Below are 26,895 nucleotides of genomic sequence, written 5' to 3'. Positions count from 1 at the left end.
GACTGACTAAACAGATAATTTTACACATGACAAATAAGTTTCCCAAATGGAAGAAGCTGCTGTCTCTCCTGCAATGAGCCCATAAAGGGCCTTCCGTTTCACCTCTCAGGACCCCAGCTCCAAGGACTAACTCTAACTAGTGACTCAACTACAATTTACTGCTTACTATCATTAAAAATATTTAACAGTCTTCTAAAAAATCTTTCCCTAAAGTGGCCTTTGACAGCAGCTGAACTGTTTTCCCAAGAAAGCTTCTAAAATATGGTTTCTAACTATTTCACAGATAAAGACAAATGACTGTATAAGAAAACTAAGAACTAACCTCACGCAAATGGACAGGATGTTAACACGCCCACACCACTCAGCAGTTTATATAGTGTGATCTTTATCAAAAACAAACAAACAAGGACATTTTTTCACAGAAACAGAAGGTTCTACTAAAATCTGTAGCCACAAAAGACCTCAAAAGCCAAAGCATCACAGTCCCTGACTCCAACACACTAAAGAGATACAATAATCAAAACATAGAAAGACATAAAAACAGAAATCAGTTCTGTCTCCAGCCAACTGGTTCTGTTGTTTTGAAGAGTCTTGCTATAATGACCTGGAAACCATCAGCAGGGTGACAACACCCTTCAGAGTACATAGGATCGGGTGAGAGCACACCCTACAGAGTGCATGGGGGGGGGGTGAGAGCACACCCTACAGAGTGCATGGGGGGGGGGTGTGAGAGCACACCCTACAGAGTGCATGGGGTGTGTGTGATAGCACACCCTACAGAGTGTATGGGGGTGTGTGAGAGCACACCCTACAGAGTGCATGGGGTATGTGTGATAGCACACCCTACAGAGTGCATGGGGTATGTGTGATAGCACACCCTACAGAGTGCATGGGGTATGTGTGATAGCACACCCTACAGAGTGCATGGGGTGTGTGTGATAGCACACCCTACAGAGTGTATGGGGGTGTGTGAGAGCACACCCTACAGAGTGCATGGGGGGGTGTGAGAGCACACTCTACAGAGTGCATGGGGGGGGTGATAGCACACCCTACAGAGTGCAGGGAGGGGGAGGGAGGGGTGACAGCACACCCTACAGAGTACAGGGAGGGGGAGGAGCGGGGGTTTTCTGCCCACCAGCCACCTGACAGAAAATAAATACAAAAACTTAGCAGCAAGAGATCAAATAATTTGATTTCTTGAAAAATGGGCAATTGACCTAAACAGAAGCTCTTCAAAACAAATACAAACATCTAGTATTTATATGAGAAATGTCCAACCTTGTTAACCACTAGGAAGATCCAAGTTAAAAGTACACTGAGGAGATGGTCTGGTGGCACCTTCAACCCCAGCACTCAGGAGGCAGGGACAGGCAGATCTCGGTGAGTGTGAAGCCAGCCTATTGCACATAGCAAATTCCAGAGCTATATAGTAAAACCCTATCTTGATAAAGTTAAAATAAGCCTGCCCTGAAATTCTAACTCACCCTAGTCAAAATGGCTATTACCCCAAAGACAACAAAATAACAAATTCGGTGCCAAAGTGGAGAAAAGGAGCCTTTCTGTGCTTTTGGTGGAAATACACAATCATATAGCCACTGTAGAAGTATGGGGGTTCCTAGAAATACAACTGTCATATGATCCAGCCATGCAACTTGTGGTCATTTACCCAACAGAAAAGAAATAGGCAGAGTACAGAAAAAAAAAACCCACAAACAAACAAACAAAACCAAAAGGCGGACAGGCGGGCCACACAGCGATTACTGAAGCCCTGTTCACAATAGCCAGGGTACCAAATCAGTCAGTCATATCAAGAAATAAATGCACAAATAATCAAACACAGTAAATGTACATTGTGCAGCATTATTGAGCCTTAAGGAAATTATGCCATTTACAGGTAGCAGGTAAATCCAACCATCAAGTTAAGTGAAATCAAGCAGATTTAGAGCATAGGTATTACATGTTTTCTCTCACATGCAAAAACCCCAAAAACCAAAAGAAAAGACTACTATGAAAAGTGGGAGGGAGGGCAAGAGGGTAGAAGGGAAAACAGCCATGCTCAATGCACAACAAAGACGTATATGAAAAGGATCAGAAGTCCACCAATGTGCACAACTAATATACATTAATAATCATCATTTTAAAAGGCACTGGGTGAAACTGTGGCAACCAACCCAGTGGGGAAAGGTAAGAATCCAGACTCAATTCAAGTGCTGGAGAGGAGTCAGGGTGAGGAGAGTCCTGGGTGACAGGCCTGACAGGATGGAGCAGCAGCTGACAGTCTACACAAACAGCAGGTCATCACCCATGTTCCAGGGACACTGGAAAAAAGAATCCTACCCCAAATGCAGTAGACGTTCTTCTTGAGACAGACGGTTCCAAGAGGAACTATACAAACTGACATGTGGGCATCCTTTTTAAGAAACTAGCTTTCTTTGTTACCTATAGCCTAGCTCACCATCAACAAATTCTGGGCTTACAAGTAAGCTCTTGCCACTCCTCAGTATGTTATTCTGAGATAGGAACAGTGAAGATCACCACCATTCATTTGAAGACCCATAACAGGAAAAGACATGGACCAAGACAAACAGCAAAACTGAGCCCATAAAATAAAACAATGTAAAGCCCACGCCCTAAAAAACCCAAATTAAAACTAATTCATTTTTCAGCCGGGCGGTGGTGGCACACGCCTTTAATCCCAGCACTCAGGAGGCAGAGCCAGGCGGATCTCTGTGAGTTCGAGGCCAGCCTGGGCTACCAAGTGAGTTCCAGGACAGGCGCAAAGCTACACAGAGAAACCCTGTCTCGAAAAACCAAAAAAAAAAAAAAAAAACTAATTCATTTTTCAAAGAGAGAATATATGTATCATCCCTGTGAAATAAAATCAGCACTCTCAGAAAGAAACACTAAGAACATCAGAAGCTCCTCAAACTTGAAACAATGACATCAGGTTTATTTTAGGCGTAAGAGCTAGAAGTCAAAGAACTTGTCTAGAAAAAGAGTGATGGCGACAGGACATAGTCAGAAAGCTACAAAAGCCGAACGGCCAATCAGAGAAGCCCATAGGACCAAGCCCAGAGGCAAGGAAGAAAAGCAACCAAACAGCAATGTAGAAGAACAACATGGAACAGAGAACAAAGAAACCACACCGGGGCATGCCACTGCCAAACTGCAGAATGAGAGAGAGAAAGAGAAGATCCTTAAAGCCTCCACAGAGGAAGAACCAGAAATCAGAACAGCACCTGCCATCTCAGCAGCAGAAACAAGACAGAAGGAAATGGAACAATTCACTTCAGCTTTCCAAGAGAGCAACACCCAGCATGGATGTCTGCTATGGCACAATGCTTCCCAGTAGCTGCCACAAAGTCTTGCTCCAAACAGCAGCATTCTCCTCTCACATGCTGAGAGAACTGAATAGTTATTAAGTAAGCAGAGAACAACATTTACTTAGTGCAAGACTTTCAAAGAATAGCACAGTACCAACGGGGCATCTATAAAGACTTGCTATCGCAAGCAGTATAGCCCCTTGGTAATTAGATTCAAACTCACACTGTTCAGAAACAGGATTCTGTGTCCATAAGAAAGAAATCAAAACAGAAAAAAAAAAAAAAAAAAACATGCCGGGGTACTGGTGGCATGCAGGTGCTCTAGAGCAAGCCACTTCCAGAGCACCATCTCTAGGTGTCCACCCTATTCCAGATTAATACTGTGTCTGTGACAACTGATGGAGAAAAGAAAGCCAAGCAAGTTCAAATGGCAGAAAGGAAGGAGCCTGTATTTCTCAGTTCACAGATAAGCATCCATAAAAAATGACTTTGAAACTAACAGAAAAAAAGAAACAGCAAGTATTTTCTTTCCACCTCCCAGGAGTGCTACCCACTAATGCTACTAAATGTATCTCTGTCTTAGAGAACAAAGTTCCCAGTGTGAATATAGCCTGAGACCTCAACTAAGTATAAGTCCCCCACTTCTGACAGACACTACAAAGTAAGAGCCATCTTCCACACTATCTGGGTTCCTTACTACTGTAGAGACAAATCTCCCATAACGGTTATGCTAATCACAACAACGTGCTGTCCCAACAGCATGCTCCCTTCAGAAGCAGTATTTCTCTCTGTGGTATAGCCAGCCTAATGGGACGGAGATTACTCAGTCAACTACAACACTCTCCACCAATCTCATTCTTGAACATATACTCAAAGACAATGAGATCAGGGGCTGGGAGTGTAGTCCAGTGGTAGAGTGCTTGCCTGGCATGGTTCATAAGTCCTAAGTTTGACCTCTAGCAAAAGAAGTGTAAGGAAGGGAAGAAGGGAAGATGGAGGAGACAGGAAATGACTTGAAATCAGTATGTCAACGAAATCTTATCTTGCCACATGTATTGCAACATTACAGTACCAAGATATAGAGTAAACCTAAATAGCCATCAACAGACAATGTGCTATATTTCATATACATGTGTTACATCAGTATTATGACTTGTATTACAATGGAGTACTATGCAAACATAGCAAGAGAGATGTACCTAGAGGACACTCTGTCCCATGATATAAGCAAGCCAGGCACAGAACACACAGGACACAATCTCTTGTGGAATTTTAAAGTTATCTCACAGAAGTTGACAGTAAAGTAGTAATTATCAGACTGAGGAGACTATGAGGAAGGCTGGCTAATGGCTACAATGACAGTGAGGAGGACGAAGTTTTGGTTTAAGGCACTGGAAATGACCTGATTGTTGCCAATTTATACATAAACCAAAAAACCCACATCACATTGAGGTTCATAATATGTATGACTATCATGTGTCTATCAAAGCTACAAGTAGAAACTAGGCAAAATGGCAACTTAATCAAGGACATTGAAACATACTACAACCCTGAGCTGTTGTGAAACTCCTAGTACTCCATTGTTTTCCCCAACTCACTAAGGCCCCCTCACATCCCCCTCCCCCCACCTTCTCATCCAGCCTTCGGAGATGAAAGCACATTTCAGAACCTTTCCCGGGACAGTCGGATATGTATTGAGGTCCACCAGCAGAATAATGAGCAGTAAAGTCATCACTCCAAAGATCTCAGAGGTGCTTACAATCTCTTTCCCTCGAGACAGGGCTTCACTTTTCAGCCCTGGCTGGCCTAGAACTCATAGCTCCAGCTACCTCTGCCTCCTGAATGCTGGAACTGAAGGTGTGCACCTCCACACCTTTCTAAGCTGGTACCTAGAATCTTAAATCACCAAAGCCGACTGGACGTAGAGACTGTCCACTATCGCTCCTCGACATCCTGACTCCACGTTACAAGTTACATCCCATCCCAGTCACTTCTGTGGACCAAAGTTTAAACTGTCATCTTTACCTGGGTTTCCACTTTCCACAATGGAAAAACGACAGTTTCAGATAGGAGCAATGCAAACCCCACTTCCACACCATTTCTATGACTCCATTTGGCCCGAGTTCTATCAACAGGAACATGATAGCAATAACTGGTAATTTCCATAGAGAACATCATCATGAACTAAAGAATTCAAACCTTAAGTTAGGTTGTGGGAAATCAGAAACTGTAATGAGATCTGAAAGAACTCTTAATTCTGCAGGGTGCTGTTTCTCCATCTCAGTATTTTAATAGGTTGTCTGTCACATTTTAACAGTGTCTGATGCAGTGATTCCTCTCATGCACAGTCTTACCTGTCTGGCTTTTAGGTTCTTCCCAGCAGAACTGTTCTCATTTGTACCATCCATTCCTCGAAGAACACTGATGAAATCCTTCTTGGAAACAGTTGACATCAGCTTAGCTCGCTTCCTGATGGAGCCTCCTGCTTCCTTAACCTTTTCACCGACATTCCTTTGGTGTTTCTGAACTGCATTGAATAACTGCACCACACCCCTAGAGTATAACACACCAGAGCAATGTAACACAGACAAGCACAGCAGAATACCGTCTCACCACCAGTCAAGAAGAGGCAAGCACTCTCGGGTGGAAAATATTCTCATTTACTCTTGAAAGCAAACACTGAGCTGAACTGACTCCCATTGGTGGCTTAGTGGACGGTGCAGAAACTTAATGGGCACTGTCTTTCTTAGTCAAATCAAGTAGTAAGCTTATTTTACTTTTAAAGTGTGCTGAATACATGAGTGAATGGTCTTAATATATGTTAATAAGCTGAATTTTCATGTAGTTATTTTAAAATAATAATGGTTATGGAGCTGTTGAAAACTGAGTTGCTGTTTTTCTTTTTCAAACCAAAGTGAGCATAGTGTCTCAATTTCCAGGGATCCTCACAGGCTAGGAATAACAGATAAGTCAGACAGACTTAGTGTGTGCAGACTCTCCACCATTTCACTGTGTAACCCTCACACAGAACAGAAAATGACCAGAGTAACCTGTCAACCAGAAGTTAAATATCACTCCACCAACTAAAATTTCCATGTATTTTAAGTAGCAATTTAATGTTGCCTCCTGCTAAGCCTTCCCCGATTCCCCAACTCCCACGGTTGTCACTATACACAGAATACATCCCATTCTCAAAAGACTCATTTCTACAGGTCACACAGAAGACACCGTATCCTATTCAGCCCCTAGACATGGAAGGTGACAAATGTCTGGTGCTCGTGTTGGGGGTGGGATTCAGAGGGGAAAGGCCAAGGTAAAACTGGCATAATGTGTGACATCTCACCCTACAAACACAATCTAGAGACCAAACCCAGCACCATGCATTAGACAAGCACCAGAGAGAAACGCAGTCAGGGGTCTGACTCCACAATTCCCACAACTATACAAATGATGACCCCCGCAGACTCAGGCCAAATACACACTTAGCATACTACAGTTCTGCCTCATGACACCTCCAAAGTCTTTGGTTAAATTCAGTGTCTAAGAGCAGGACTGGATGTGTGGCACTTGGCTCTGAGAAGGCAGAGCTTAGGAATCCAATCTGACCAAGCAGATCACTGTCAAAGCTTTTGCTTTTGTGTACTTATTTTTAAAGGCAGAAGCACTGTCTTACCTCGTTGCAATCCTTTGAAGGTTCCTCTCTGCCTCTTTGTCGTTGACAACATCTGGCTTCACTCTGCACATCATTTCCCACTCCCGCTTCTTATCAAGCTGTGTTATAAATAGTTATGTGAAAGAATATTAGGCATTTTTGAAAGTGCAGCAAACTTTGATATGATATTCTGTGAAAGGACAAAGGTAATAAATCACCCAGCTCTGTGTGTCACAGGGGCTGTTTTTAAAACCACAGTTTTAGGGGCTCAGCTCCGACAGCCTGTGGTTAGCACTCGGCATGTCATGTGAGAGGCAGTCTCTAAGAGGTCCTCTGGCATCAGGCTCTGGAGAACTGCCAGCACATACAGCCAGGCAGTGCAGTACAAGGTAGGGTGAGCCAACCATCCCCGACTGCCACAGCACATCAGCAGGATGCACAAGACCGACCACACTGCTCACTTTGGTAAGGGCAAGCTAGGCTACCTGTTATCTTCAGTAGATTCACCAGCTCTCAGAATCAATTCTGTACCAGCTCTGAATAGAACAATATCATATGCAGATATTCACATACTGTCTCGCATATTATCTATTTCTCTTTATATAAAATCATATAGACATATTTCTCCTCTCAAGGCATATCTAACAGTGTTCTCATCACATATAGCCTTTTTAGTCCCAAACTCAAATGAACAGATTTCCTACCACTGTGCAAATACTGAAGGGAAGCTGGAGAAAGGAAATCCCACAGACAACACTCAGGTTGTGTAAAATGGCCTCTGAGCAACATCCTTGGCCCCAGGTGCCTGACTGACTACTCAGGTCTGTTTCCCAAACTGATATATACTGACCAGATGAACTACTCGCCTGGAGGCCACTAAGCATCTACACCAAGAAGGGTGGAAAATGCTGGCTGGCTTTTCTCTACCCTCCTCTCCTTCTGTAGTAAGAACATGGTTCAGGCTGGGCAGTGGTGGCGCACACCTTTAATCCCGGCACTCAGGAGGCAGGGGCAGACAGATCTCTATGAGTTCAAGGCCAGCCTGGTCTACAAGGTGAGTTCCAGAAAAACAACAAAATAACGACAGAACACAGCTAACACTCCAGATCTGACAACACAGACTAGTCCGGCTCCTTTAGAAAAGGCATTCTTCCCCTGTCAGTGCATTTCAAAGTCAGCAGACTCATCACCACACAAAGTAAGAAACAAAACCATAACAAGTTACATCGTTACCTGACTTCTACAGATGGCCAGTCCCACCACTGCTGCTATCAGCAAGAGTGCATCCATGAGCCCAATGCACAGTACATCTCCAGCATTCAAGTGTTCATCCATGTGCCCCATGCACAATACATCATCTCTAGCACTCAAGTGTGCATCCATGTGCTGTGGTGGAAGTAGCTCACATTTGGAAGCTGCAGAGTTGGTGAGTTAAGGTTGGCTGGTAGCTTTTCCTATTTCCCTGATCTAAGGCTTTCACCTCTCTATTTGACTCCGTGTTTTTTTATTTAATAAGACCATTTAGAAGTTTGTCTACAATGTGCCCCGTGCACAGCATATCATCTCCAGCACTCAAGTGTGCATCCATGTGCCCCATGCACAGCACATCTCCAGCACTCAGAGCTGACCTACAACTTGCTCTTGGCTTTAAATTTTTGCCCTTCCTGGAATTTGGAGACTAGAGGTAATTACAGATTCTGTCATTTTAAAAACTGGTTCTAATCTTTACCAGTTAATAAACAAGTATTCAAATTTCAGGGGAAAAGCTCTCTGTAAGGTTAGAGACAAAGTTTATCTTAAAGTACAGAAAGAATTACCAGGAAGAGCACACCAGTGTGTCAAGACAGCAATGCAGGAAAAGCCCAACTTCTAAGCGGAGTAACCCAAGAGGGAACAAGGGCATGCCAGACATAAAAAGCAGCATGCCCTAACTCAAGCCTCTTTCTTTCAGTTGTACAGAAACTACTCCTTGGAAGTTTGTACTTCTACACTGTCAGTACAAACATGGGAAGTTACTTTTCTTTCATTAGAAACTACTTATTTTCATTTTTATTTATTTATTTATTTATTTATTTATTTATTTATTTATTTTTGGTTTTTCGAGACAGGGTTTCTCTGTGTAGCTTTGCGCCTTTCCTGGAACTCACTTGGTAGCCCAGGCTGGCCTCGAACTCACAGAGATCCGCCTGGCTCTGCCTCCCGAGTGCTGGGATTAAAGGCGTGCGCCACCACCGCCCGGCTCGAAACTACTTATTTTTATAACCAAATATTTTTGACGTACTGATACTTATAGTACAGAGGACATGAAAAGCTCATCATAGCTTCTTTTATACTGTACAACAGCCAACTTCTTGGAAAATTTAGGTCTTTAATCCAGGTTAGACTAACTTCTATCAGCAGTAATTGACCAGAAAAGAATTCGGTCTGTCAGCAGAAAACCATTTCTGAACTGCATGCAGTTTGGTATTCAGATTTCCATAGTAGGGCTGGGTGTGCTCAACAGCCCGCACAAGACTGTAGTCCTGACTTACCCTTGCTTACCCACCCCCACATAAGACGCCCTTAAAGCTGAATGCTTCTGTGACAAACTCCAAGGACAGCACAGACAAACGGACAGACAGACCTGCTTCCTCTTCTCCAACCTCTCCTGCTTTAGTTTCTCCTTCTCCTTCTCCAGCTCTTTGTTTTTGGTGAGGATGGTGGGTTTACTTTTCGGAGTCTTTTTGTTAAGGATTTTAGCCATGGCATCTGCCCAGCCAGAATTAGTCCCAGCACTTGGTTCTGCAGCCTCGTCATTTTCTTCCTCACAGGATTCAACATTGTCCTCACTGTCGGCTTCTACTGCGCCATCATCTGACAACTGGTCCATTTCTGATTCCCAGCTTCCTATGGAACCTAGGAGTAAAAATAAATGAAACTTTAGTGCCCTGGGCAGAGCACTGCCAGGCCCTCCTGACGCCCGTGTCTGTGGCAGTGACAAAGAGCACCAGGATTCCCTGTGTTGCTAACAGCACCAGACAGCAGCCCACATTGAGGACCGGGAAGTCAGAGTGACTTCAAGACCCAGGCTGCAGAGACAAATCCAAGTGCTGCTCCACATCACATGTGGAGGGATGGAGGGAGACCAGGGAGGTCCAATGCAGAGTGCTTTCAAGACACAGACTTCAACCGAGCTGAGCTCTAAACTTATTGAAGAGACTAACAAAGATTATTTTTAAGAACTGAAATATTAACCGGGCAGTGGTGGCTCATGCCTTTAATCCCAGTACTCAGAAGAGAGATGCAGGTGGATCTCTAAGTTCAAGGCTAGCCTGGTCTACAGAGTAAGTTCCAGGACTACACAGAGAAACCCTGTCTTGAAAAAAAAAGCAGGAGAAAAAAAAAAAGAACTAAAATATTAATTCATTAAGAAAAACATTTTAGTGTAGTGTTAGAGTACCAGTTTTCTAAAAAACTTGCCACACATATTAAAATTCTAAACTTATGTCCAGAAAAATACTAAAAACACCTGATTTTTTAAAAGTTGGATATAGCAATAAAATTTATTTCCTCATGTCTTACATTTTTGAGGGGGAAAAAAAACAAACCCAAACAATAGAGTCAAGACGCTGACGGTGGTGCTGAGTAACCACCACGGAACATCAGCCTCCAGGCCGCCTGAGCTCCTGGCTGTGCTGCAGAGCTCGCCAGCAGAAGCACAGAAGTACAGAGCACAGCACAAACTAGCGCCTCCCTTAAACCCAGGCGGCAGGGGTCAGGGGACAGCTGCAACAGCAGCACCAGTGGGCGTGGCTGGGAAAGCCTGCTGAGCAGCTGGGGTACTGTAAGCTTAGTCGGCAGCATGGTGTACACCCAGCTACACGACCAGGGCACTCCCCGGCACTCCACAGAGCTCAAGTGTCTTCTTTCAGAATCCCATGGAATTCACTGGAAAACACTTCAAAGGGACCTGCAATGTTTGCTAATAAGGGCTAACAAAGGCAGCTGAGAATTTCTAAGAGGAAAACTCAGAGACAGCAGTTGCCTTTGAGAAACATGAATTCCCCACTGCTCTCCTTAATACAATCCGACACCCCTCATGGTGGCAGGTCCTTCTAACCTCAGACTTTAAGCCACAAATCAGCCAAGACAGCTGGTTAGATATTTACCCAGGGACTGATTATAATACACGTCCTTCGGGTACTAATTTTGATTAATACAAGTTGGGCATTCCTAAATCCAAAACTCCAAACACTGCAATATGAAACTTTTAAATGCCATATTGATCAACTGAACTAAATTTGGGGGCATTTCCTTGGATTTCCCGATTAGGGTTGAAGACAATCCGCCAGTAAAGTCTACAAAGAGTAATACAATCAACACAGCAAAAACTGTCCACAGCCAAGGGACACACAACTTCTCCCCAGCGGCATCTTTGAGGACCTTGTATATTAACAGTTAAATAATGCAGGTAGTGGGAAATATTCTGTTTTAGTTCTCAGAGCTGTCAGCACTTAAGATACTAATGACCAACAGTTCTCTCTCTCTCTCTCTCTCTCTCTCTCTCTCTCTCTCTCTCTCTCTCTCTCTCACACACACACACACACACACACACACACACACACACACACACACACAAAAGCCCTGCTTTTTTTTAGTAAGCTTTAACCAGATGTAAAGAGATACAACCACTAAAAGTTTTAAGAACCAACACTACCTGGGACATTAGAAGTAAAAAAAGGCTTTACCAGCTCCTAGAAAATGTCAAAACTACAACACTGACATCTAGTGTTCGTCCTGATGAACCTTACAAAGGCAGCAAGGAGCTATGGTGTGAGGGAGAGAAAGAAGTCTTTCCATGCTGCAAGCCACTGCAGCTCCCCACTTACTCAGAGTAATAACACACACCCCCCCCCGAATTTCCTTGTAGGAATACTGAAGACCATCAATCATTATGAGAACAACAACAACAAAACAGGAGCTCTTCATTTTCAATTGTATCCGGACACAGAGTTTGCTAATTTTTCACTAACCAATCTTTAGCGTCAGAAAGTAAACACAGCTGTCTAACACATGACTAGAAATCACTAGACATGTATAAAATTCTATCCAAGCCCTATATTACTTTAAAAGTGACTTCAGAATTTTACTTTAAAAATTTGAAAACCAAGGGAGAACTACAGAGGATGTTTACTGCAAATAACGGCAAAACTTCCAACCATGATTGGCAATCCCCCACAACAGTTACCCATCGCTCTCACACACTTCAAATATGTCCACACGACTGAGGAACACAGTTCTTCAATGTTAACCACCTTGAATGTAATCTGACTGGACTGAGGAAGACATGGAGACTTCTCACCTGCTGCTGCTTCCAAACCCTCAGTGGCCTCACAAGCTTGCCTACCTGCCAATTCAGCCCAGATATGATTAGTGGCTGGCAGGAAAGTAAACGGTTTCCTTCAGGACCAAGACAAACTTTTAAAAACATGCACAACCCCCAACATTTCTGAGCACCTCTAAATGAAGAACAAGGAAAGAAATGAATAATTCTACCTTTCTTCCCCCAAAGAACTCAAGTTTAGCAGACAAAAGAAACGTTCAATAACAATTGTGAATGTTCTAGGAGGAAAGAAGGAAGTACTGGGGACAGGAGAGAGGAGGAGGTCTGGGGAAAGTTCCACACAGACAATACTGTGCCATGAACCGCTAACCACTCACACGGGGCTACTACATACTTCGAATCCTAGGCGTGCTGCTTTGCTATCTGAAGTAAATAAATGATAAAGAGGGCAGTTTGATGAAAAGCACATTTATCTGCTAGGTTATTAGGTCTTAAACACAGTTTTGCCGTTCATCAAAAACGAAAGGCTACCTCTAGGATTCCTACACTGGATTGTTATGAAGTCCTGTATGAGAAGTGGACAGCCACTTTTCAAGCGTGTGACCAAGACAATTTACGGTTTTTCACTGTCTAGAAATGACATTACCTCCCACCTTCCTATGTCACAGTCGGAGGACACTTTCTCTGGGGAAGTGTCTCTTTCTCATCCTGGCAATGGCTGGAGATAAGGATTTGCTCACCCGGGGTTGACTGTGGACTACAGATGCTTTCCCCCATAAAAGCTTACAAATCTCATCGGCATTGTGCCTGAACTTCCTGCATTGGTTCAACTATTTGAGTAATAGCTCAGTTACTCGCACCTTCCTCCGCTAATAGTATGTGACATCAATGGTCATTTTTTCATCTTTTGACCAGAAGTGATTTATTTATTAGGTTTTGTTGTTTTTGTTACTAAAGCTACAAATTGAAGAACCAAGTACACACTGTATTTGAACCAAAAAATTATCCACTTCATCTGAGCAGCTCAAGGACAACTCTACAGGGATATCATCCTCCCTTCGTCCTATACCAACTGACATTTATGTATTGTTTAAGATTCAGACTGGTCTAAGGCTGAGGCAGGGGAACTGCCAGTTCAAGGCCTGCCTGGCTACTCAGTGAGTTCAAGGCTAGCCTGAACAATCTAGTAAAACCATGTCTCAAAACAAAAAGTATGGGCTGGGAGATGGGTCAGTGGTTAATAGCACTTGTTTTTGCAGAGGACACAGGTATGGCTCCTAGCACCCACATCAAGAGGCTCGAAATCATTGCCTGTTACGTCAGTTCTAGATGTAATGTCTTCTTCTGGCCTTCCTGGGCACTGCATATCCACGGTGCACACAGAGAATAAAATAAATCATTTTTAAAATAAAAAATAAACAGTGCTGAAGAGGTGGCTCAATAGATAACGTGTTTGCTGCTCAGATCTGAGAACATGAGTTGGATCTCCACAACATGTGTGAGTGAGTCCAGAAGTGTTCATCTATAGTTCCTGGGTTCCCATGGAAGGAGAAGAGGGTGACAGGAGACTCTCTGCCAACTTACAGCCCAGATAGCATGGCATACGCAGTGGCAGATAACAAGAGACGCCCATCTCAGACAAGCTAGAAGACAGACCTAGACCCAAGGTTGCCCCTGATTTCCTTGTGCATGACACAGCACAGGCATCACACACACACACACACACACACACACACACACACACACACAATGTATATGTGTGTGTGTATATATAATATATATATTATATAATATATATATATATATATATATATATATATAGAGAGAGAGAGAGAGAGAGAGAGAGAGAGAGAGAGAGAGCACACGAGTGAGCTGAGGTACAGCTTCACTTAGAGCACCTACCTAGCAAGTCCAAGGCCCTTGAATTTGATCCTTCCTCACCTTCTCCCAAAAGACACAGACTGTACCATTTCTACATCCCATATGTCTCTCTGGTTCATGAGCATGTTCCATTTTGTTACAACCATAATTAAATATTACTGAAAAGTATTACAACTACCATCATTCAAATTTACGATACATACAACTGCAGTTACTTTTACCCTTGGCGACTGTCTGGTTTTCTAAGAATAAAAGTGTAAAACAATTATATTAAAAGGGGTTTCACATCTCAAGATAAGGCTCAGGCAATGACTTTCCAAATAAGACTCCAACAGCTCAGGATGTAACAGAAGAACTGTCAACTGGGACAACACAGATGAAAAATCTTCTGCTCGGCAAAGGAGAGATTTAACACTGGGCAGACAGTGTATATAGTAGGGGGAATCTTCACCAGCTACACATCTGGTAAAGGGTTAAAAGCTAAAATACATACTCGAAACTCAAAACACCACAGTACTGAAGTAGCAAAGAATCCCTCAATAAATGGACAAACTAACTACACAGACACTCTCAAATGAAGAAGTGCACATAACCTAAAACACATAACAAATGCTTACTATCTTCAGCCATGAAGGAAATACAAATCAAAACTGCAGTAAGATCCCATCTCACCACAGCTGGAATATCATCAAACAAAAGAAACAACATATGCTAGCACTGGAGAGGCCAGAGGTGGGAGGGAACATGGGCTGACACAGGAGACCCTGCAGTTAGAGACCACTGTCAGACATGCTGCAAGTCTAGGCTCATGAGATCCCATCTAAAAAACCTGTCAGTAGGTTTTAAAATATAAATTCATAGCACCTCTAAAAAAATTAATGAGGGTTCTTCAAAAAATTAAAAATTTCGCTTTTAACATTTTGAAATCCATGAACCTTAAAGGGATAATTATTAGTTTCCTACTGCTAGAAATATTACATCCTAAATAAAAGCAGGTATTTTAATAACATCAACAACAAAACGAAAATTGAACTCTGATTCAGTTACATGACTTCTAGTAGTACCCAAAAGAATCAAAGTCAGAGACAACTGCTCAGCCATGTTTACCACAGTGCCACTCGGCCAAGTTCTGGTATCAGCCTAGTTGTCTACTGGTGAAAGAATAAAGAGATCTTTCCAATGTACTTAATGAATAAAAGTCTACTGAACACCACACATGCATCAGGCTCATGCTAAGCTCTCAGATACTACTGTCATCAAAGTCAACAATGTCTCCGTCTCAGAGATCAGGGAGTTTTTGTAACACACAATATTTCATAAAAGCACAATTTTCTACCTTCCTTGTACAAGATGTCAAAAGAAATCAAACCAGAAGATGAAAAGTACAGCTCAAGACACATAAGCCACACCCATATCTGTGAGGCAAGTGCCACCCAACTACATGACAAATGATGTTACTTCAAATCTCAGTAAGGCCTACCCTTAACCACTGTCATGCTCAGCTGAAAAGTCAAACGTGTCTCGGATCCAGTCTCCTGATAGATGGTCCAGGACAACTTAACAATATGCCTGTAACTTGCACACCACTCCTGAGGCCTCAGCCTTTATAGTTTTCAGTTATTATCATCGGAAAGTTTATCAATAGTTGTATAAGCCACAAGTTACCTTTCCAGAAACACTGAATTCACAGGATGAAAACAACCATTTCTCAGGTTAAATATCAAATTCTAAGTCACACCAAAGAATGTGCATTAACCAATAACTATTTATTACCAAATTTACAAAATGAAGGACCCTTTATTATACTTTATCACTGTCACAGAGATGGCTTAAATGCTGAAAAGACACTAGATGGAGAGCACTAAACTCAGTGGTGGAGCTCTTATCTAGCATTCATATAGTTTGATATCAAACATCATACACACAAAAGTTGTTGGGTTTTTTTTTTTTTTTTTTTTTTTTGGAGTGGGGAATGTGGTTAAGTGCATTTGCTGCTCTTCAGAGGACCTGAGTTCAGTTCCCAGCACCCATGTCAAGGGGGTTCACAACCATCTGTAACTACAGCTCCAGGGGATCCACGTTTGTACACATAACCACATGAAGATGCACTTACACACACACACACACACACACAAATACAAATAAACATTAAGAAAAAAATAGAGCCAGCCAGATGGCTCAGCATGTAAATGCCCTTGCCACAAACCATGTGAGTCTAATCCTCAGGGCCCACATGGTGGAGAGAACTTGCTCCTGCAGACTGTCCTCTGACCTCCACATGTACGCAGTAGCAAGACCCTCATGGAAAAAATAAATAAACAATGCAATTTTACAGTTTTAAAGAGACCAATGAGACACAGCCACTCTACTGAATGTGGGTCTAGATTAGGAAAAGAAATGCACAAACAACAACAACAGAGCCAGCTTAGTAAATGGAGTTGGAAGAGTCCATGTTGTGGTAAAAACCACAGCTATAAGCTGAACCGTCGTAACCTAGTCACTGACAAGACTCAATCCTGAAAAGTACATGGAGACTATCACAGAAACTGCGCAGACAAGCTGTTATGGGTTTACAAGGAGACACAGCTGACCTTCAAAATTGCAAGTTCACATACATGGTAAAGTTTCTTTTGAACAATATAAATAGTCCTGCACTTGGCAGTCATCCAGACACACTCCATCCTGACCAATTCTACACTGGACAGTGATCTATAACTACCTTTTAACACTACACTGTATCACAGCCCTGTGTTCATATATGTCTTCCTTAAAACTGTAACTCTAAAGAGAGAATTTATTCATCCTTCATGTCAGTGCCTAGAGGGTTACTATAACATAACAGCACACAAACATTCATTGAATAATTAGGTTTCCATATTATCCAAAAGCCTCCTTGACAAATAGTCTGTAACAGAAGAGAATTTTAGAAGCCTAATCAGTATTAATGCTGAAAAAAACATTTTCTGCTCAGAATTATCCATACTTAAGTAAAGAAATACAATCTCCACCCAAATTTGTAAGCAGTACTGATACCTTGCTTAAAATGTAAGTGTTTTATTTGCACAGTGAGGCTTACAACAATTATTAAATTCAAAACACTATCATAACGAGGTGAAATGGCTCAGTGGGTAACGGCACCTGCTGCCAAACTCCTGTAAGTTGTCCTCGGACCCCTGCATGTGAGCACCCACAAAATAAATAAATGGAGTAAAAACAACATCAGAACCAGAGGCTCCAATTCCTGCTCAGCAGTTCGTTCCTCTGGTAAGGGCTGAGGCCTTTCATTACTATGCAATAGCTTATGATAGTTACTTCTTGGCCCTGAAGTCCAAGTTCATTCATTCATTTCCTTACATACCTGTGAAATAGCCCCTGAGTAACAAACATCCTTCTAGGAACTGAGGTTCAACTGCCTGTACACTTATGGAACTTTCAAACAGCAAACACACTTCAGAAGATTTGAAAAGCGGGTTTTAAAAGAGCAAGGTAGGGCTGGAGAAATGTTCAGTAGTTAAGTTCATGCTCTTCCAGAAGAAGAGTTCCTTTCTCAGCATCCACATTAGGCTCCTAACAACCACTTGTAACTTCAGCTTCAGGGGATCTGAGACCTCTAGCAGCTACAGGCACCTGCGCTCACATTCACATATCCCCCAACCACCCAACACACATACATATAATTTAAAAATAAGAAAAATAAATCAAAAAAAAAAAAAAAAAAAAAAGAAGGGCACTAAGCCAACGTGACAAGGAGCACCGTGATGCATTAGAAACATAAAGACAAATCTCCACTGGGTCAGAGACTCAAGACAATGGAAAATCAGACGGACAGGCAAGTGTTTGAAGAATACTGTAGGTAGTACAGGCAAAAGGTAGAGAAACTCCAGGATGAGGGCACGTCCCAGGTGTCCAGCAACCAATATGAACAGAAAACAGTAATGATCAAGCAGCAGAGGCACGTGAGGAAACGAGAGACAAGCCACATCACGCAAGTTTAAAATGTTGGATGTTACTCCGGGATGTGAAGCCATTCATGAATGACTGACACGATCAAACACGCGTGGGTGACCTACACGTGAGCAGTAACTAGGGCGTGGGAAGCAGATGTCTGTCCTTCCTTCTAAACTAAGAAGCTGGTGCCAAGAACGGTGGAAGTTTCAAAGCAACAGCAAGGGCAGACACATAATGGTGAAAGACCTCCCAAAATGCATCTTCCTTCCATTCTCGAACTGTTATCAAATGTTACTTTTGTTTCTATCCCTTACCATTTACTTTTCTTTCACTGAGTACTATCTTGTCTCTAACTCCCCAGCGCTCCCATTTCCCCCACCGCACAGTAATACTATTTCTTCCCTCTTGTGGCTTTTTGCTCCTCGCTCTCTGAGCCTTTCCCACCCGTTAGTTCAACTGAGACCCTTCCTCTCACGCTTTCCTGTTAAGTTTCTCATTGGCACAGGCAGTTTCGTCCATCTTAGTAACAGCTGACTGAGTCGAAACACAAATCTAAACATGACAGCAAAGCGTCTCTGAATGGCAGGCCTCCTCACCCCACCCACTTGCTCGCCCCACGGACCCAACAAGAAGAAACGCAGCCCTTGCCTTGGGGAGTTCAGCTCGACCTTCTCAGTCGCCAAAGCTCCGCCCGACCATGTTACCTTCTCCGTCGGAAGACTCTTTGAGCCCATCTTCCCGATTCGACACCTCATCCTTAGCTACCAGTTTCATCTTTTTCTTCTTCTTCAGGGAACGCTTCAGCTTTTTCCCCGCGCTCACACGTGAGTCTTGAACGGTCGCGGCCATTTTGACCCGCCGGAAGTGCTTCCTGATAATTCAGTCGGTTTGCAACGAAAGGAACTTCCTCCTCTAGTTCCGGCGTTTGCAAAGTTCCGGAACACCAACCGTTGTCCATTCTGCAGTTCCGGGGTTGAAGCCTCGGGTAGACAGAGAAACGTCTCCATCCACAGGTGTTCTCAGGCGAGGGCGAAGTCGGTTCCAGGTCTCTCCGCGGCCCCCACCGGCGGCCTTCTGAAGTCGGACTCCCTGGCCGGCCCGCCCGGCCCCCTTCCGGGCGGCTGCTGCGGCCCGCTCCTCTTCTCCCTGGAAAGTGCGTTCCCATTCATTGTAACAATACAATCACAGAATCAAAAAGCAAACTCGACTTTCACACTTTTTTTTTAACGGACCAAATGTTCTAATAAGTGTTCCAAAGCTCAGTGTTTTCTGAGTAGAAATTCTTGATTTTTGTTAGAGAAACTGCCCAGGTAGAGGGGATGAGCCACGCCCTAGTCCTCCCTACCACCTTCCATAAACTGCAAAACAGCCTTGTAGTACCCAAGGTAGGGGGCGACAATGGGATTATCCTCCTAAATTAAGCCTTTAAACCCTATCTAGTAATTCATTAAATTAAACTCAGACTCCACCTATTCTTCGAAAATGTAAAATGTAAGGAATTTCTTTGTGAGTTGCTGTTGGATCCCCACCATACCCCAGTCCCTATCCCCAAAATCGCCAGTGTTATTAAAAGATTTCATCATCTGAAATACACCCCAGCCCCTGCCTATAGCCAACCAGTACCCCATTCAGGTTTTCCTTATCTAATGGTTTTTGTTCTGTTGGAAGCTCTGCCTCAGCCCCCTCCTCCCTCTCCAAATCCTGCCCCCTCTCAGAAGTCCCCCAAGAGAGGGAGCCACCCCCATCCCTAGCTGCTCAAGGACCTTGCCTACCGGTATTTAAGCTCCGGTCCCTAGACCTGCTACTTGATTCCTTCTCCTCCCTCCCGCCTCACTTCTGGGGGTTTGGGGACCAGAGGGGTCACTTGGGAGCATTTTGCTCATTAACCCAGGACTTTTTTTATTTGGTTTGATATGGCTTATTGTGTTGGTGGAGAAATCTACTACTGGGGATCCGAAAACACTTACCTGGTGCTGAACCAGTTTTTAGCATCCCAAATTTGTCTTTAAAAAAGAAAAGCAACAGAAAATAAGAATCTTCGTTTTGATGTATTTTGGTTGATGTCTATGTAGGAAATAAATATATACACCCTAAATATAAGACATTTCAAAAGCAGTACAGGAAATACGGCACTGTAAATTCAGTTTTGGACAAGGTCCGATTCCAGCATAAACCTCGGAAGAGAACAATTCTGGTTCAACTCTCCGAGGTCATTGTGATTCCTGTGATATTCTACCCTCTACAGCAGTGTAATACTCTCATTACAATGAATGATGTGCTGGTCCTGAGGCTACTTCCTGCTGTCTCATATTTAGCATTTTTTCTTTTTTTTAAAAAAAAATTTACTTTCATTTTTTTCCATACAATATATTTTAATCATATGGTCTCCCCTCCCCTAACTCCTCCAAGATCCTACCAACCTCCCTACCAAACCAGCTTCATATTCTTTCTCTATCCCCTCCACTCAAAAAACAGGGGAAACATCAACAAAAATATTAAAACAAAAAACTTTTAAAAAAGATTTATTTCTTAGTTTTGTAAGCCTGGGTGTGTTTATGTACACACATGCGGCAATGCCTGTGGGGGCCGGAAGAGAGTGTGGGATCCCTGAACTGGAATTCGCTTGAGAGCCATCTGACGTGGGAACTTAACCAGGGTCCTCTGCGGGAGTAGTAAACATTCTTAACCACTGGACCATCTCTCTGGCCCCCAGTCTCTCTTCTTTTATTGATTCTTTGTCAAATTCATGCATGTATTCAGTGTACCATGATAATAGTCACCTCCAAATGTTCTCCCACAACCCCACACCATACATCATGTGCCCCTCCCATTTTCATGTTCCCCCTCTCTCTCTCTCTCTCTCTCTCTCTCTCTCTCTCTCTCTCTCTCTCTCTCTCTCTCTCTCTCTCTCTCTCTCTCTATTCTTGTAACATACTGAATCCAGTTGGTGCTGACTCTGCTCATGGACAACCTACCATCAGCCATAGCCTTGAAGAAAAATGCATCCCCACCCCAGTCATCAGTTAGCAAAAGCTCCTCCTCATCTGTGGGTGGGGCTTTGTTAGTTCCACACACACCCAATCTATAGACTGAACCCACTTCTTTTTTTATTTTAATTTTGAGGCAGTGTCTTATAAAGTTCCCCAAGCTGGCCTTGAATTAACTCTGTAGCTCAGGCAGGTCTTGATTTTTACTGTTTCTGCTTCAGCCTCTGCAGTAGTTGGGGTTTCAGGCCTGTGCCATCAAGCCCAACTTTTACATCAATATAATCATTTCTATATAAGAATTGTTCAACTATGTTCATAGCAGCACTATTCATAATAGCCAGAACCTGGAAACAACCTAGATGCCTGTCAACTGAAGAATGGATTAAGAAAATGTGGTACATATACACAATGGAGTACTACTCAGCAGAGAAAAACAATGACAGCATGAAACTTGCAGGCAAATGGATGGAACTAGAAAATATCATTCTGAGTGAGGTAACCCAAACCCAGAAGGACAAACATGGTATGTACTCACTCATAAATGGATACTAGATATAAAGCAAAGAACAATCAGACTGTAACCCACAGAACCAGGGAGGCTACATATATAGCAGGGGGGACCCTAGGATGACTGTGGCTTATAATAAGATTTAGTTTTACTCAATCACTGGGCAAGCCTCAGTGAAACATTTCCCTATTAGAATAAGAATTTGTACTGTACTGTATCAAGCTGATAATAGAAAAATAAATAAATAAAAAAGAAAAGAAAAAAAGAATTGTTTTGGGCTTGGTTACAGTTTAAAATATTACTTGCAGGAGAAACAAATACTTATTTGGCTACACATTAAATTTTTTCTTCATTAAGGCAATATAAAGTAGAATCCAGGTTTTGTATTTGGAAATCTGATGATCAGAAATGGATGTAGTGGGAAGTATCTGTATTACTTCCTTTAATTTTCATAATAAACCAATGAGCTAGTTGCTGTTACTATTTCTACTTCATAGATGAAAGAACCAAGGCTGAAAAGAGGTAATTGTTCAAAATCACATAGGCAGTGAATGGTAGAATCTACTCAGACTTAAGTCCTCTGCCCAGAGTCAGCTTGGCCATTTAACTGCACAGCCTACTTATATTGTTGCATTTTAACACTTAGAAAGTGTGAAATAAAAATAAGCAATGAAAATTTCAGGTAGCAACTGGAATTCACAAATTAGAAAACAAATTTTTGCTCTTACAATGATCCATTGTAAGTAAAAAGACTAGAAATCCACTATCATTGGAATGACAAACCAACTCAATGACGTTTTGGGTTTTTTTTTTTTTTAACTTTACAGGTCTTTTGTGTATATATTCTGGTTTCTCATTTAGTGCTTTTATGAGATTTCTGTGTGTGTGAATGTGTGTGTCTCTTCATCTGTATGTGTTTCTCGTGCTTTTTCTTTGGCTTTTTTAGTTCTATTGGTTTTGTCCTATGCCAATGTATTCGTTTTTATTGTCTCTTATTTTATCATTATTTTTGATGCCTGTTTTCTAATGAGAGAGAGAGTGTGGATTTGGGTAGGAGGGGAGGTGGGGAGGAGACCAGGGAGGGGAAACTGTAATCAGAATATATTGTAAGAAAGAAATTTATTTTCAACCAAAATAAAGAAAATCCCGTGTCCCTGAAACAGCTGATGTCATCTGAAGAATGGGATAAACAAAGTGCACCAGTTATCAGTGAGTGGCCCTGAGCATGTCTCCCCTGCCAATGTGGACTTTCCCTCTGAAAACGAAGCCAAAATAAATTCTGTGTTCTTGGCCATGGTGTTGTATCACAGAAACAGAAAAATAAGTAATTAATATGGTGGATTCCTTAAGGTTTTGAGAGTCACTAAGGAGTAACTAGAACTCTACTTTCATCAGCCACATTATTTTTTTTTTAAGGAAAAAATGAACTTTTCTAAAGTCTATATTTCAAAATCCAGTTTGTAAGTCTCTTCCTGTGTCCTCTAACTTCATTTTGTTTTCTTTTTGAAACAGGATCTCATGTAACCCAGACTGACCTCAAGCTTTCCAATAGCCAAAGATGATCTTGAACAGGGTTTCTCTGTGTAGCCCTGGCTGTCCTGGATCTCACTCTGTAGACCAAGCTGGCCTCAAACTCACAGAGATCCACCTGTCTCTGCCTCCCGAGTGCTGGGATTAAAGGCTGTGCCACCACCGCCCAGCACATCAGAGCCTCTTGAACTCCTGATTTTCCTGCCTCTACCTCCCAAGAGGTGAGATTACAGGCCCGTGACACTATGCCTGGCTTATACAGTGCTGGGAATGGAACCCAGGGTCTTACACATGCTAGGCAGGCATGCTACCTTGAGCTACATCCACAGCCAAACTTCTCCTTACAAGATACAATTTCTAAATCCTTTGAAACTCTTTACAGAGGGATGTTTCCCATCATCATTAGTCTCTTCTTGTTGTGTTTTTAAGATTTATTTAATTTTTAATTGTGTGCATGTGTTTGTGCCCACAGAGGCCAGAAGATGGTGTTGGATCCCTGTAGCTGGAGTTATGGGCAGCTATGAGCCGCCCAACATAGGTGCTGGGAACTGAAGTCGGGTTCTTTGCAAGAGCAGTACTCACTGTTAACCACTGAGCCATCTCTCCAGCCCCTTCATTATAATCTCTTGTATGACACTCTGGTTGGTGATGTGATTAAGACCTACTCAAGGCTCCATTCTCCATTCCTAACCAGCCTGAGTCCTCAGTGTGCTGTCAGCCTTTTCAAAAGCATTCCTAGACTATCAGCTGGCTCATGTTAAGCAAAAAAGCAAGTGAAAACTGGTGAGAGTAGCAGGTTTTATTTCACATGAATAAATTATTCTTGGATTCCTGGTCTCATGGCCTGCATTAGTGATCTGGGCACCATCATGCATCGAGACACATTCCACCTTGTATAAACTTGCCCATTAATACCCACCCTGCTAGGGGAGTTAATAGTCTCATAGGCAGCATTCATCAGCCATGACAAGATTTCCCCAGCATTTCTGAAGTCAAGCTAACAAAAGAGGAAAGTGAGTCGGTGAATCCTTCTAGACTTCCTAACCTCCACTCCTCTGTCTGAGGAGCTGTGCCTTCTTCCCCTACATGTCCCCAGAGGATCCCACAGCCAAAAGAAGTCTCACAGAACTCAGCCATTTTATTTAAGTCTTCTGAAATTGAAAGGTCTCATCTTCCAAAACAGATAAGGACTTGTCCTGTGATGAGAGCCCAGAGAAACTTTTCTAAGCCCATCACTCATGTATACATTCAGAAGGGATTTGATTGAGCCCTGAGTAGACACAAGGTGTGGTTCTGCTTCTTCCTGGGGATCGCAGGTGCATTGGTCCACGAGGGTGGAGGAAGCAGAAGCAGGGAACAAGGATCAGACAGCTGTGGGTACAACAGACAGCCCGTCAGGAGATGACTTCCGTGAATCAGCTCAACTTTATCCCAGAGTATAGGGAATATATAGGATTGGGAAGCCTGGGGACAAACCCTAATTTGCATTAAGTGTCACACTCCTATCAGAAGGCTTCATATGTGGCAGCAGGGTCCTACAGCAGAGCTCCTAGGACAAGTCTTGGTTACCTTATGTGCAGCAGGGGAGGCTTCTCGCAGGAAACTGTGCCAGGGTCACCCTAGAGCTAGATCAGGCATCCAGGCTTAGAGGCAGCTTTCAGATAAGGTCAGTCCTCAGGGCCCAGGGACATTCTCCAGATAAGGGCAGGTAGAAAGCAGGAAGTTCTTGCTGGGAGGTGAGGGAGTCCTCCATGTTGCTGAGCTTAGAGAAAGCTGTCAGGCTATGGTAGACTGCAACCTCTGACCAGCAGGGCCTCTCAACAACTAGGTATTGTTTTAGGCACTGGGGATTCCTAGTGAGAGAAGGTTTTGTTTTGTTTTGGTTTGGTTTTTTTGTTTTGTTTTGTTTTTGTTGCTGTTGTTTGTTTGTGGAGTTTTTTTGTTTTTGTCTTTGTGTGTGTGTGTGTGTGTGTGTGTGTGTGTGTGTGTGTGTTTGATGCTCAAGTGAGGTAGAGACAACTAAGTCCAAAAACATAGTAGGCAGAGAACTCCCAAAAGTCCCTGGAGCATCAGCCCAGCTCAGTCCCCTTTTGCTGACACAGCTTACTTAACTGCCTATCTATGTATCTGTTTGCCTATCTGGACCTCAATCCCACCATTCCCTGCTTCAATCCCACCATTCTTCGCTCTCAGACCAGATTCTGCTCTCTCGCCTTGCAGCTGGACTCTATTCTCCCATTTCGTCCTGGCTCTTGGTGTCAGAAGAGTTCATCCATAGTCACAGCTCCAGGTTTCTGAGCCTGTTGGTGGCAGAGCATCGTGTGGCAGGAGCATAGGAAGTGTGTAGCTATTCATCTCATGGTGAACAGGAAACACAGGGAGAGATAGGAACAAGATACACCTTCCCCCTAAGGACTTACCGCCCTGACCTATACTTCCAGCTAGGTGCCACCTCCTTGAGTTTCCACAAACTCCCAAAATAACCCCTAGTATTATTTGACTCAGGAACCTGCGGGGGACTTTATACTCAAGCCACAAGACTACAAAAGCAGCCAGTTACCATTTCACTTCAAAGAAGAGAGTGCTCAAGCTGTGGTCTACCTTGGCAGTAGAGTGTTTGCCTAGCATACACAAAGCCCTGAGTTCCATCTGTAGCAATAAGGGTATGTGGGGTGGGGGGGTGGGGGTGGGGATTCAACACCATGAAAACAGAAAACAGTGAATCCATAAAGCAAGTGGTTCCCAGAGACTCAAGGCCAGAGTAGATATCTTACTGAGCTTGCACCTCCAGTGTTAGGCTGAGCTAGGGAGTACTGATTTTGCTACTACATATGTATATATAGTAGCAAAATCTTTCTGAGAGTGAGAAATAAAAGAATAATGGTCTATTTCTAAAGTGCCTTGAACCAGCTCAGGTTGAAACACAGATAAATAGAAAACACTGGACCCCTGATGGCATGTGAATTATTTTTTAGCTATGCCCCACTTCAATCTGCTAATCTAGCTACTGAAGCCCAAAAATTAAGTTTAGAGTAGAAAATTACAAACAGCCAAGCTAGTCTAATGACCTTCAGGCTGTCAAGGTCACATGGGTGGTAGGCTTAGTTACTTTTCTATTGCTGTGATACTATGAGACCAAGGCAACTTATAAAGGAAGACCTTTTTTTTTCTTTCTTTCTTTCTTTTTTTCTGAGACATTTCTCTGTAGCTTTGGAGCCTGTCCTGGAACTTGCTCTGTAGACCAAGCTGTCCTCAGACTCACAGAGATCCACCTGTCTCTGCCTCCTGAGCACTGGGATTAAAGGCGTGTGCCACCACCGCCCTGCAAAGGAAGACACTTAATTGGGGGCTTGCTCACAGTTTCAGAAGGTTGGTCAGTGATCATCATGGGAGCATGGAAGCAGCAGACAGGCATGGAGCTGGGGCAGTAGCTGAGAGCTTACATCTGATCCGCAAGATGGAGACAGACAGACAAACACACACACACACACACACACACACACACACACACGCACGCACGCACGCACGCACGCACACACACACACACACACACACACGTACACAAGAGAGACAGAGACAAAGACAGAGAAACAGAGGCAGACTAGGCCTGGTGTGAGATTTTGAAATCTCAAAGCTCACTCTAGTGACACACCTCTGCCAATAAAGCCACACCTGTTGCTCGAAATGCAAAATGGTCTTTTTTATAAAACAAACAAACAAACAAAACCAGAGTCTGATATTGG

The 26,895-nt window shown here is 43.0% G+C and overlaps 1 protein-coding gene across 1 annotated transcript in view; it reads right to left on the bottom strand.

Annotated features, from left to right (window-relative positions):
* The window catches only part of Rrp15 (ribosomal RNA processing 15 homolog), a 29,464-nt gene extending 10,444 nt beyond the window's left edge, over positions 1 to 19,020 (bottom strand). Inside the window, exons 1-4 of the mRNA XM_059280752.1 lie at positions 18,832 to 19,020; positions 9,599 to 9,870; positions 6,997 to 7,094; positions 5,678 to 5,876 (exon numbers count right to left, since the gene is read on the bottom strand). Coding sequence (XP_059136735.1) covers positions 5,678 to 5,876; positions 6,997 to 7,094; positions 9,599 to 9,870; positions 18,832 to 18,976 — 714 coding nt within the window. The 5' untranslated portion in view covers positions 18,977 to 19,020. The remainder of the gene's footprint in view (positions 1 to 5,677; positions 5,877 to 6,996; positions 7,095 to 9,598; positions 9,871 to 18,831) is intronic.
* Between the last annotated feature and the right edge of the window lie 7,875 nt (positions 19,021 to 26,895).

This window comes from Peromyscus eremicus, chromosome 15 (assembly GCF_949786415.1).
Source record: "Peromyscus eremicus chromosome 15, PerEre_H2_v1, whole genome shotgun sequence".
NCBI classification, from domain to species: domain Eukaryota; kingdom Metazoa; phylum Chordata; class Mammalia; order Rodentia; family Cricetidae; genus Peromyscus; species Peromyscus eremicus.
Note: the sequence above shows the minus strand (reverse complement) of the source record. Positions and strands in the feature narration are given on the sequence as shown.